Source organism: Odontomachus brunneus, unplaced genomic scaffold, assembly GCF_010583005.1.
Source record: "Odontomachus brunneus isolate Ranch 3 - 2012 unplaced genomic scaffold, Obru_v1 Obru_scaffold_027, whole genome shotgun sequence".
NCBI lineage: Eukaryota > Metazoa > Arthropoda > Insecta > Hymenoptera > Formicidae > Odontomachus > Odontomachus brunneus.
Window position 1 is genome coordinate 437,681 of NW_022639477.1, and position 12,557 is coordinate 450,237.

General features: G+C 55.0%; 1 protein-coding gene across 7 annotated transcripts in view; it reads left to right on the top strand.

Moving 5' to 3' along the window:
- The window catches only part of LOC116842733 (protein groucho-like), a 112,974-nt gene that overhangs the window by 15,669 nt on the left and 84,748 nt on the right, over positions 1-12,557 (top strand). For 2 of the 7 annotated variants that reach the window (XR_004377767.1, XM_032812359.1), the window contains exon 1: positions 7,341-8,767. The exons of 1 other annotated variant lie outside the window; for it this stretch is intronic. Coding sequence is in view for 4 of the 6 variants with exons in the window: in XM_032812359.1 (XP_032668250.1) it covers positions 8,708-8,767 (60 nt within the window). In the remaining 2 variants the exon portion in view is untranslated. Of the gene's footprint in view, positions 1-7,339; positions 8,768-12,557 lie in introns of those variants that run through there. 4 more of the 7 variants (XM_032812361.1, XM_032812360.1, XM_032812362.1 and 1 more) reach the window with 4 other exon arrangements.

A 12,557-nucleotide genomic window follows, 5' to 3' on the forward strand; every position in this document is an offset into this window, starting at 1 on the left:
GAGAGAGAGAGAGAGAGAGAGAGAGAAAGGACACGTAGCGAAGGGATGATCGTCGAGCACTGGGTCGTACCCGGAGGTTTATGGCCGACATCTGCGGCCAGTTTTGACCCCCCGTTGGCGTGACGAAACGCCGAACGGCAGATAGGGCAAGGGTGGTTTAAGGGCACTAACTGGCTGAGGGGTGAGCGTCGCGTCGCGTCGCGTCGCCCGACTCTGTCGCTGCTCTTGGCTGCCGCTGAAGAGCTCGAGAGGACATGGCGACCCCGAGAACTACGCGGCAAATCGACCGTTAAAAACCTTCCATGGTCTACGAGTATAATTCTGTTAGTCGTTTCTCCCTTTCTCCTTTCCTCACTGCGTCTGCCTGCCGCCCCTCGGTGCCACACCGCAACGCGACGACCGTGACGAAATCGTATCCTCCTCGGCATCATCATCGTCGTCGTCGTGGTAGATCCTCACTGTCGTCATCGTCGTCATCGTCGCGATTTCGCTCGTTCATTTCCCTCGACAGTTTGCCTGTTCGTTTTCCACGTGAGAAATTCGCTCCACTCGTCCGGCCTAATTTTCATAATGAACGTCGAAATTTTTGGGGAGGTACGTCCTTGATTCTTCCCAACACCTTCTGCTTACACTGCAGCGTTGAACGAGCGCTCCCAATATGCTCATAAATCTTCAATTAAAGAGAGAGAGAGAGGAAGGGAAAGAACGGCAGAGAACCTGTTCAGAAATAGCTGGGTACACCGGGAGTAGCGATAATTACTTATGAACATCGCAACATCGATATTGCCGGTACAGGCCGAGGAGGATGACTATCCGGGGAGGAAAAATCGATTACCGCGTTTATCCATGTATAGCGACCTCGATTATAGCAACCATCTTACCGTCTCCGTTAAAGGTCTTAAATTATCCGCGGCACTAATATCTCGTTAGTCGGTTTAGCCTCGCGCGGCTGACCTAAAATCGAATTTTCAGCCAACCTCGCGCGACGTTCATTTTAATTAATTAAGTTTCGCTCCAATTTAAATGCGCTCTATTACGCGTTTAGCCGCGGGCGTCTCGGTCGCGACAATAATAATGCTTTCTTTTTCACGCTGACATTAATATCGCGCTCTGTAATTTCTTCTTCCTGCTGCTATTAAAGTTGAAATGACGGCGAATTACTTTTTTACCATTTTTTCTCCATCCTTCTCTCTCTTTTTATACGGTTACCGAGAATACACTTTGTTCCTCCACAAAAGGTTTCAATTAAGGAAGTTACTCGGCGCGGTGAAAAATGTCTAGTCGCGGTCGAGCCCGTGTAGCTTTACAAATGTGCATTACGCGCGGGCTCTCTCTCTCTCTCTCTCCTCTCTTTCTCTCTCTCTCTCTCCTCTCTTTCTCTCTCGCTCTCTCGCTCTCACGTTCGCGCTCACTGCGAGTGCATGGCAAATGCACCGGCGATGCACACTGAGAGACCACTATATTCGAGCACGCGTTACACGCTGCGAGTACACGTGTATCACGTCCTGTATGCGGTGGATGTGGGCCAATGGCGTCGGGCACAAGGGCGATGTTATTTGATTATCGCGTTCTCGCGCTGCCCAACCGCTACGCGGCTAACAAAGGACGCGACGAGCGACGAGGAATCATTGCCGAACGCAAATTCACGTTCAAGGTATCGTCCTTGTGTGTGTCGAAACGACATTCCCGACATTTCGCCGCGTCACGTCGCGAGCGCAACGTCGACGGGCAACCTTCCGTTCAGTCTCCCAAGATGACGACAAAAACCGCGATCGATATCGACGTTGGACGTTCGGAAGCGGCGTTTCGAGAGCCGCGCGAATCCCGTCTTGTGGCCCCGTGATCTGTGAGGATCGTAATTAATCGTCGCGAATTTCACCGGTTCTCGAGAAGGCAATCGAGGGAAGACGAGATATTCCCACGCCAGTGCGCCGCGCGCTGTAAAGCGGGTAATAATGCTTGGCTTGTCCAGTCTCATTAATTAATCCTCCTCCGTGGAGGAAGAAAAAGAAACACCGACGAAGCGAGGCGAGGCGAGCAGACGGTGCGGCGGGGAGAGAAGGGAAGAAGTGAGAGATAGGGAGAGGAGAAGTGAGAGAGACAGAAAGAGAGAAGGAGAGAGATGGAACGATGCCTGCGCTTCCTCGGGATATCTGGTCGGGCCTGATCCATAAATACACTTCGCCGTGTTAATTCCGTGTGCCGACCAAGGGGCCGAGCAACTACCGGTATTAACCGAGTCCACGACACGCGGTTACACCACACGAGGAGTAGGAAGACGCGCGGGATACAGCACGAGGGAGAGGAGAGGAGAGAGAGAGAGAGAGAGAGAGAGAGAGAGAGAGAGAGAGAGAGAGAGAGAAAGAGAGAGAGAGAGCGGTCGGTGAAGGGGAAGAAGAGAGGGAGGGATAATCTCGAAGCTCGGCCGTCCCACGTTGGCTGCAATTTGTCTTCGGGCGTCGGATAAAACGTCAACGGCGGTGTGTTATTTGTAATTTGGATAACGGTACAGCCGCCGCTGCCGCCGCCGCCGCCAGAATCGCGGAAGGCATTTGTCAGCCGCTCGGAGTCGCTTTGAGGCGAGACGTAACCGGCAACCTAATATTTCGCCGAAAGCACCACCGCCGATCGTCTCGTCGTCTTTTCCGCGACGAGTCGGCCGAAGTAGCTCGACCGATCGGCGAAATATTAATCAAAGGGGCTGTGTGTCTTCTTCCCCGTGTGCGCACGCGCGCGCGCGCGCGTCGAGATCACTTGATGGAGTGCGCGCGAGGGTTGCTCAACAATTCGATTAGGGATAATATCGGCCTCGAACACTTTGCGCGAGGGGAACGACGGAGGGGGCGGATTACGCTCGAGTCTCCTCGTCGCTCTCTCGACTTTGACGGTCTGTTGCGCTGTCACGAGGAAACGATCGCAGCGAGAACGTGTCGTTTATCCGCTTGCCGCTCGTTACGAGTTTTACGTTTCAACGTCGCGCATTGACAACGATGATTTCGGCAATCAATTAGTCCGTAGCAATCATTCATCGGTCTTTGCGTCGATCCACTTTTTTTTCCCCACGTCGCGCGTATCGGGATACACGATTCGTTAATTATTCGTCGGGACGATAATTAAAATTAATTCCCCGACGCGTATCACGGCGAAGCAGTTGTTTGGTACATTTGCATAATGGAAAAATGTCTGTACAATAAAATTCCACATTCCATTAAGCTCGAACGCGAACGCACGCACGTGTATGTGTGTGTGTGTGTGTGTGTGCGCGCGTATGGGTGTGTGAGAGTGTGCGTGCGGTTAGTAGCGGTGATTCGGCATTTAGTTATTTTCAATCTGCCCCGAGTGTGCGCGCGTGCACGCCGGACCCGAGAGCAAAAATATTAACGAGAGTGCTCGGAGCGCCCCGTCATCCTCGCAAATCTCTCTGCGCGCCGGCAAGAAGACCGTAGGCCTCGTTCGCGCACAAGTCGCCTTGTATGCCTCCTTTGAGTCGCTTTTCGTCTCTTTCCTCCCTCTCTTCCGTCAGGGGCGAGTAAGACGGACTCTGCTCGCGCGGAGAGGCTCGCTCCGCCGATAACGATTAATTAGAGTAGCATCCGCCGAACGATGCCGGCCGCTCGCCGGCGAATAGTTTTACGTTGCTTGATACACGCGAATTATCTCTCCCGTCGAGACTGAATCGAGAAAGAGAGAAAGAGAGGGATGGTTGGGAGACTCGATAAAAGAGGAGAAGAATAAAAAAGATAAATATCCCGGCTGTTATCCGGAGCCGACGTTTTCGCGTGGATGTATAATCCGGCCGGGGGATAATTTGGCGAATCTATCGAGCCGTTTCGAGGGATCGCGCGGAGGAAGTCGGTGCAGCGGCCGGCGTGACCGTCGCGGTCGCCTCGGGTTGAGAGCACCGGCGCGGTTAACCACGGTAACCGCAGCGACCGGTTCGGCGGAGCCGCCTGCCGGCACGGCGCGGCGTGGTGCGGTGCAGCGCCGGCGTGGCGTCTCGCTCGTCGATGCTTTTCGCGGCATATGGCGCTCTCCCTCTCGTCCAGCTCGCATTCCTCCGTCTCCGTCGCTCTCGCGCGCAACCCAACGCTCCTCCTCGCGCGTTTCCTTCCTTCCAATTCTCCTGGCCGTTCGGTGTACACCGGAGCCGAGTTGCGCCGAACCGCGCCGAGGACACGTAGAGGTATCCACGGTGAACGAACATGCAAAACGGCAGGGTAGGCAGGCAGGCAGGCAGGCAGGCAAGCAAGCAAGCAAGCAAGCAGCAAGAAAGCAGGCAGGCGAGTTGGCGAGGCGAGGCGGCTTCGCGTAAACCGCAGCCGACCAAGCGCGACCGACAGCTTCGCCAACACTCCGCGGCACTGCCTTATATTCCTTCTCGCCCTCGTGAAAACAAGATAAAGAGCCGGTGTACGAGGAGAATAGACGATGACGACGATGATGACGACGACGACGTCGCGCGTTGAATTGCGAGGAAAGCGCGCACGCGGTTCTTGGCGCGATGAACGGAACCTCGCGAAGGCGAGCTCTCTCTCTCTTTCTCTCTCTTTCTTCTCTCGTCGTGTATTTATTATATTTCATTAGGCAAATCTCTGTTCCCCCTCTGCTCGTTTTCTCGATTCTCTCCCCTCGGCACGCACATTGGTAGGCGCTAAGGGTACACGGGGAACGAGGCGACGCGCATACGCGTACGCGTATTACCCATCCCACGTTCCGCGAAGCATGACAATGGGCTTTTCTAATCCTCCTTTGGATTAAGGGTCGAAAGCGGGGATGGTTGCAGGGCGCTGCTCGGCCCGGTTCAGCTTGACGCGACGCGGTGCGCGGCAGCGACGGGGCGAGAGAGAAAGAGACCGAAAGAAAGAAAGGGAGAGAGAGAGCTCCAGGTAATGGGATCGACGTTTCGTTATGTTACTTTTCCATTCTCATCCTCTATACTCTAGTCGTCCCGGCCTCCTTTCCCGACCCATCCCACGCAACCCCGACTGCACCCAGCCTTCGGTGTCTCGGTTCGTAGGATCCATCGTACAGCCCTCTCCTCCTTCTCCTCCTTCTGCCGCTCCTCCTTCCCTTCGTCCTGCACCTCCACCTCCTCTCTTCTCTTTCTCCTCTTCCACCTCGCTCGCCCCCGTCCGTCCCGCCGCCCCTCCCTCGGGTCCGTGTTTTTCCTCGTGTGGCCCCCTATTTTTCATGTTTCGCTGCGGCTTCGCGTAGCACCTTTATTCAGTATAGGTACGTTCCTCTCCGTTGGGGCTCCGGGGGCGAGCGAGCGATCCGCGCGGACGGCACGTACGCGCGTCATCTGAAAAACTCGGCTGCGCCATTGGCCGAGGTCGCGTTTTCATTCGACTCTTTGCCCTCGCCGAGTCGATCGGCCGCGCTAAGCGCGCCGCGGTTGGCCAAGTGTCGGCCGGAGCCACATCGATTGGTCGAGGTAGCCGGCGCGATCCGCGTGGAGTCAGCGCCTTTACGAGGCGAGCGGGACGATAGCGGCAATCAAGTAGGAAACTGCTTGGGACTGTGTGCCGCGCGATATTCACATAGGGGCACCCCCTTAGCACACACAATCGCGCGTACAGGATGGTACTCGCTATACACTCACACACACATACACGAGACAGGTGTGTACACACGTGAAGGCACACAGATGCATACACACACACACACACACACACATATACAACAGAGGTATACATATTCCAGCTATATCGCGTACGTGCGCGTGCGTATGTGTACGTATCCTCCCCCTCTCTCGCTCTGTCGCTTTATGCAGCTACGTTGTATAGGGGTTGGGAAAACGGGTGGAGGCGCCATATTTGTGGTAGTGTGGGAAGTGAGGGAAATCACGAGTGGCGAGAGAGGCAGCCGGTCGACAAGCGGGAAACGAGGCGGGGGAAAAGCGAGGGAAGAGAGTAGAGAGAGAAGAGCGAGAGAGATAGAGAGAGAGAGAGAAAAGAGAGAGAGGGAGTTTACGCGGACATCCGTGTCAGCCCGGTGACGGCCATTTTGCGAAAAACTTTCGATTTGTTTGCACACGCCGTAGCGAACCCGGAGGAACGACTAATACCGACGCGTATGCTCGGCATGCGGTGGTGGCTTCGCGTCTCTTCTCTCCTTCCCTCTCTCCCGCCTTCCCTCTACCTCCCTCTCCATTTCTCTGTCCATCCTAGTTTATACTCCGACGCATCCGTCCACGACCGAAAACTTTTCGGTACCGGCGTCTCTCCGTTCGAGACTCGCAAAAATTTTAACCGCGGTCGTGGCACGATCGAGTAGTGTAGTAGTGGCATTGGTAGTAGTAGTAATAATAGTAGTAGTAGTAGTAATACGGTCGGTGCGGACGATGACGCATCCGACGTGCCGTGGGTCTTTAGTTAATCGACGACACTGTCTGTCTCGCGAGAGATTGATATTTCCAAATTGCCTAGATTCCAAAGGCGATCGAGAGCGCGCGCTCGGCAAACACGATTCGCACGCGGTGTCGCGACGCTGTCACCGCCGTTCGGTATATCGAGGCGATAATGCAACGGAAAAAAACGGAGCGGTGATCAACGTCGATAAACCCGATGATTGTGTGCGAGAGAGAAAGAGAGAGAGAGAGAGAGAGAGAGAGAGAAAGAGAGATAGGGGGAGATAAAGAGGAGAAGAGAGAGAAAAGACGTCGCGTCACCTTTTCCATATACGCTCGTGAAAAGAGCGAATCGGGAGCGCGACGTTTCGCAACGGCACCGTAAAATTAAAGTGCCGCCGTACGCGAAAACGCCGGTTGGCTACCGAAACGACGAAATCGGGACGTCGAGCCGCTTAATGACGATATAACTTGCTTCTGTCGGTATTACCATTCATCGCGGCCAAAGCTCGTGTTAAAAGGCGACCGTAAAGGCGCGCGCCAGACGATCGAAAATCACAACGGACGTCCTTCGCTGGGTAAAAGGTCAATAAAGCGGATCCGAGCGTACGTAAAAATGCGAGGAGTATGGCTTGTGAGAGAAAGAGAGAGAGAGAGTGAAGAGAGGAGACCAACGACGCGGAGAGTCCCGGTGAGAGGGACACGTAGAGAGCGGCGTTTTAACGAGCCGTGATTTTCGTGCTCGCCTTTTCGAGATCCTTACGTAACGCGACTTAATTGCGAAGGAGCTATCGCGCCGGTTAATACGAGCTTGGAGGAGACGAGAGACATTCGAGGGGATGCTTGGCGGCTTTAAACTCGCGCGGAGTAGTGGGATGCCGGGGCCGCGCGACGAGGGGCAAATCGTGGGGAAGAAGGAGGGGCGCTGCGGGACGGGTTCGGTGCGGCGGGAAGAGCGCGCGTAGGAGAGGGAACGCCATCCCCCTCTACTGATCCGTCTATCAGTCGCTTCGCGGCCGCTGCTGGGAGAGGTTCGCTTGTGTCGTTAACTCGCGTTTCGTGACGCACCTCTACTTTCGTCACGCCGAGTCTCCGTGAGTCGAGTCGGATCGAGTGTGCTCGTTTATACCTTCCTCTCTTTCTCTTCCTCTCTCTCTCTCTCTCTTTCTCTCTTTCTCTCTCGATCAACAAAATCGACCCGTCGCATCAATCGCTCACCGGCGGCTCATAGCCGTTTCGCTGACGCGAGGCAGACAGAAGGACGGAGAAGAGAAGAGAGGAGAGGAGAGACAAATAGCGTTTTCGAACGCGCGCGCGCGCGCGAGCCAAACGTTCACCCTCAGTATCGCGCGCGCCGTTCTCGCGCCTCTCAGGTAAACAACGAGGGAGTGCAGTGTGCCAGTGTTCTCGTAACGCGTCGGTGTTAACGTTCCCGCGACGACATCGCCGTTTGACGAGTAGGTGGAGAGGAGCGGCGGCGTAAACAGGCCGTAACAAGCGTGATACACCGGATACGCGAGTCGCAGCGAGACAATCTCGGCCGGCGTTTTTCCGCCACGAGACGAGGCACCGTCACAACGACGACGACCACGATCACGACAACGTCCGCGACGCGAGACTGGGGCGGTTTTTCCTGCCTTACCGACCGAAAAAAGGGCACGCCGCGGCGTCGCCAACACAAAGAGACACGACGGCGAGACGCGCGTTGCGCCTGAGGACAGCCCGTGTCGCTGGTGCGCGTCCTTTTTGACTCTCTCTTTCTCCGGATGAATGTAACGGCTGCCCTCACCTGACCCGTATCTGGAGCTGCGAGAGACAGAAAGGAGGGTGACACGTTTACACGCGCGTCGCCCAATGAAGCGGTAGTGGCGAATGGAGTGGAGATCGCGCCGATGGATTGTCGCCGAGGAAGGAAATCGGGCGTGGATGATCATACCGATCGTTGCGTTGCACCGGGACGTACGTCGCCGTACAACGCGTCATCGTCGTGAGTGCCGATCGGCTTCGTAGCGGCCACGCGATCGCGGTCGTTCGCATCATCGTGCGAGAGCGTCTCCGCTCGACACCTGCCCTTCTCCTCTTCGGAGTTTTGTTACCGGTTGTTGCTATTGTGTTTTATATTGTTGTTGTTGGTTGTTGAGGAGTAACAAGCCGCGAGCCGCGCGACATGAAGCGAAGTTCTCGCGCGCATTGAAAAAAAAGAAGAAAAAGTGAGTGTATCGATATACAGTGATATACACATAATACACACGCGCGCACACATACATACACACACACACACACACACACACACACACACGTATATATATTGGATTTCTTCTCTCCTGAACGCGCCAGTCGGTAAGCCACGGAGGAAGGATGTATCCTAGCGCCGGAATCAACGCAGCCGCCGTGGCCGCCGCCGCTGCCAGGCATCCGGTGAGTAACGGCGGTGTTTCGACTATCAGTAGCGACGATAATAGCAACGACGCGGCGTTTATTTGCAATAATGCGGAGCCGAGACGCACTGTCGGATGAATGACGCGACCGCGTGCAGTCGTGTAATCGCTAATTGCTGATCGAATAGATCAGACCGCATCGCTGCGCTGGGCGAGCCGGCGCGATAAACGACGCATAATTCTCGGAGCTGCTCACTTAAATCTTATCGTCTCGCTCCGAGAGATTGAGACAGACGAGAGAAGGACTGACATTCTCGGACTCTGCGAGCTTTTTCCGGCACGCGATAAAGTCGACCTTGCGTCGCGTCGACAGTGCGATTTCGCTCCGCGAAATGGCCGCTTCGATCGCCACTTCTTTTTCGAGACCGCGGCTACGCGCGTCCGGTCTATTTTACAGCACGTTGCATACTTAATGTACCGCCACGTCGCGGCGCGCCGGCGCGGACCGGCGCGGCTGGCACCGCGCGCGGCGATCTGATTTACGTCCGTAATTTACATCGCTGTTTAACCCCGTTAACCTCGTCCTTGATCGCGCGCCGCGCGTTTCTGACGTCGGTATTTTAATCTGCTTCTCTGGTTTCTCGCGGAAAAAGTCATCGCGTCGTTAGCGCGCGACTGACTCTAGTCTCTCCTTCTCTCTTCCTCTCTCTCTCTTATATTCAGTCAATCTCTCTCGCCTTTTTCTACCAATGACCGACGGAAAAAGCGTCCAACTTTTTTCGTGAGAGCGCTCTCGCGCTCGATTGCACTCCCGTTACTCCAACCGAGCGATTTGCACCTCGTAACACGATCCGTCGTAGACACTCAAGGTGTGCATTCCCCCCCCCCTCTCATTCTCTCTCTCTCTCTCTCTCTCTCTCTCTCTCTCTGACTTCTCGGGTTTCGCCGCGATCGGGCTGTCACGGGCGCGCGAATAACACGATTTCGATCGTCTGCGACGCAGGGTCTTGCTCGGCAGGGACGTCAACGACGGCGACGGCGCTTCGCGCCGCGATATCGGGTTTCGTTACTTGCTGAAATTTCATTAACGCACGATCGTCAGTCGTGGTCGTGCAGCGAGGAAAGGTGCGGCAGAGTTTTCGACCCGCGGATCGCGACCACGTGTACATCGGTGTGCACGTGCGATGCGCGTTGCAGACATTTGTTACTGGAATTTCGAGGTACAACTTCAGCGAAAACACTGTAAACGTCTCGATACATCGGATTGATTCGCTCACGTGTGTATGTGTGTATCGTAGCAATGTGTGCGTACACAAACGCGCGCGCGCGCTTATGCTGTCGGAAATTCGGAGGTACTCGCGGAACAATCGCATTCGCCATCGTCCAACGTTAGTCCCGCGGCTCCGTGCGAAAAGCGTTTCGCCACGGCACGTCGGAGTCGTTGATCCGTGAACCGAGCGAGGAGCTGTCCGTGCCCGCGGACGTCTGCGTTTAATGGCAGTGGTCGGAGGTAATAGCGACTCGGTTCTCGTCGCGCACGACTCATCGTCCAACTCGACTAACTCGGGTCGTCGTCGTCGTCGTCGTCGTCATCGTCGTCCACGTCGACGTTGTTGCGTAGTCCCGTCACGTCCTCGGTTTCGCGGTTTTCTTTCTAACGACGTAACGTCAACCCCGACCATTACACAGGTTATTAACGCCTTTTTTCGTCGCGACGCGACACAACTTGGCTCTCTTCTCTTCCCTTCCCCCTTTGGTGCGTACGCGTCGAGAACGGTTGAAGAGCGCGTAACGATGCGCGGCTTTAATGCCGAGGACAAACAGTTCTCTCGCGAGTCCGCTAATCGAGCCGGTTACGAAGCCGGCTCTCGCGAACGCGTGACTCATAGAAAGAGGCATTGTCGCCGCGTGTACCGGTCGCCGCACTCTCGTGCGCAACCGATAGACGCGAGAGCAGAAAAACCCAGGCGTCGTTCGCGCGCGCTGCTCCCAGCGGGCTCACCGCCGGAGTGGCATAATGAAAGCCTCGTCGGGCCCAACCCTAATAATAGGCGTTTCGCCGGATGTGGCGACGTGTTCCAGGTAGTAGATTGTAACACGTGGTGCGACGACAGGGATGGCCGACCATCGGATAGGTCGACCTTTTCATACGCTTACCGTCGAAAACAAAAACACGCGCCAAAACACTTAAGGTGTTTTTGCAGGTTGCGTTAAAAATTCCCATGAATTAATTTTGACCTCATTGTCTCTCACTCGAGAGAGGAGGAGAGAGAGAATTCACATCTCGTTGAAACAGCAGAAAATAGAGAGGCAAAAGTCAATCAAAATTCACGGTTGGTGATGGTTGGTTTCCGCTTTTCTACCAGCGCGAGTTTTGACTGGCTTTTGCCGTCTCGTTTTCTGCTTTTACGTTAAAGTGAGAATTTCTGCCCATCTTTCGTCCATCGGTATTTCGCGCTTTACGCGAGCGAATATTGCGGTCTCGAAGGTAGTTTGCGTAAGAACGAGGACCGTAATAATTAGTTATCGGCAAGGAACAGACAGAAAAGGACGGATGGTGTAAAGTGCTGACGTTAGTTAGCAGGGTACACGTTGCCGAACGTCAACGAAAGCGGCGTTATACACGCGCGCGCGCATTTTAGAGACCGGACTACCTCGCCGGGCCACCTCCCGTAAACTGCGGCGCACGTTTGCGCAGGACCCCCGATTCGGCAAATATTGATACTTTTAATCGGTCTGTTTGCGCCGACACGCTGTTCAAATGCGCCCGAATGTGCACAGCTGAAAAAACGCCGGCGCGCTCGTCGGAGCGCCGACGCGACCGGTCGCAGAATCCCCCTTCGTCGTCGTCGTCGTCGCCTTCGTCGTCTTTATACTCGTTTTCGTCCTTCTCATTCCCATCCCGCACGTATGCTGCGTTGATACTGCTTAATTAGCGATATGCTAATCTCAGATCGCACAAGACTCGAACGTCTTATCCTGTCTGCTAATGCGCGGCGCGCACGGGAGACACACAAAGCACACAGAAGTCGTTCCTCCGCGTTCACCACATTTTTTTTCGAAAATTCCGGAAGTGGCCGCAATTATGAGCTGGCGCGTGAAGAATTCCGATTCTCGTCTCGATAAGTGCGTGGTAACTCGCTACCGTGACGGGAGTTAATTGAATCCGAATACTCGCGTCGTATTGGCGATACTCTGCCACCACTCTCTTCTCTCTCTCTCTCTCTCTCTCTCTCTCTCTCTCTCTCTCTCGATGCAACGTTGAAATTCGACTCGGTGAAATTACAGGCCACCGCGGTGTATTCGCGTGCGCGATAAACGCGTAATGCGATGGATATATTCCGTGCAGGCCAACGTGGAAGGGAAAGGGAGGGGAAGTCCTGGTTCGGGGTCGGGCCGGTCCAGTCTGTCCCGTTTCATCTCGCCTCGGTAATTGCTCGTATTAAAATCCGAGAGACCTAACCGGCGTGGACGCGGCGGATCGCCGCTACGCTTCGCCGCGCCGAGCCACGCCGTACATACATACATACATACATACGTAGGTAGGTAGGTACGTACGTACGTACGTACGTACGGCCGGCAGCGCGCGTCGCGCATCGCTCGGAAATATGGAATCACGGTGATATCTTGAGCGTCACGTCGTCCATTATGCCGATGCGGCCAGTAAATTTCACGCATTATACTCCCATTATACGTTTCCTGGCCGAGCCGGATCGCGATCTCGTGCTCTCGCCCGACGTAATTACACGGTGCCGCTCCGCCGAATGGACGGAGGAACTGCCTGTTCTCTCTCTCTCTCTCTCTCTCTCTCTCTCTCTCTCTCTCTCTCT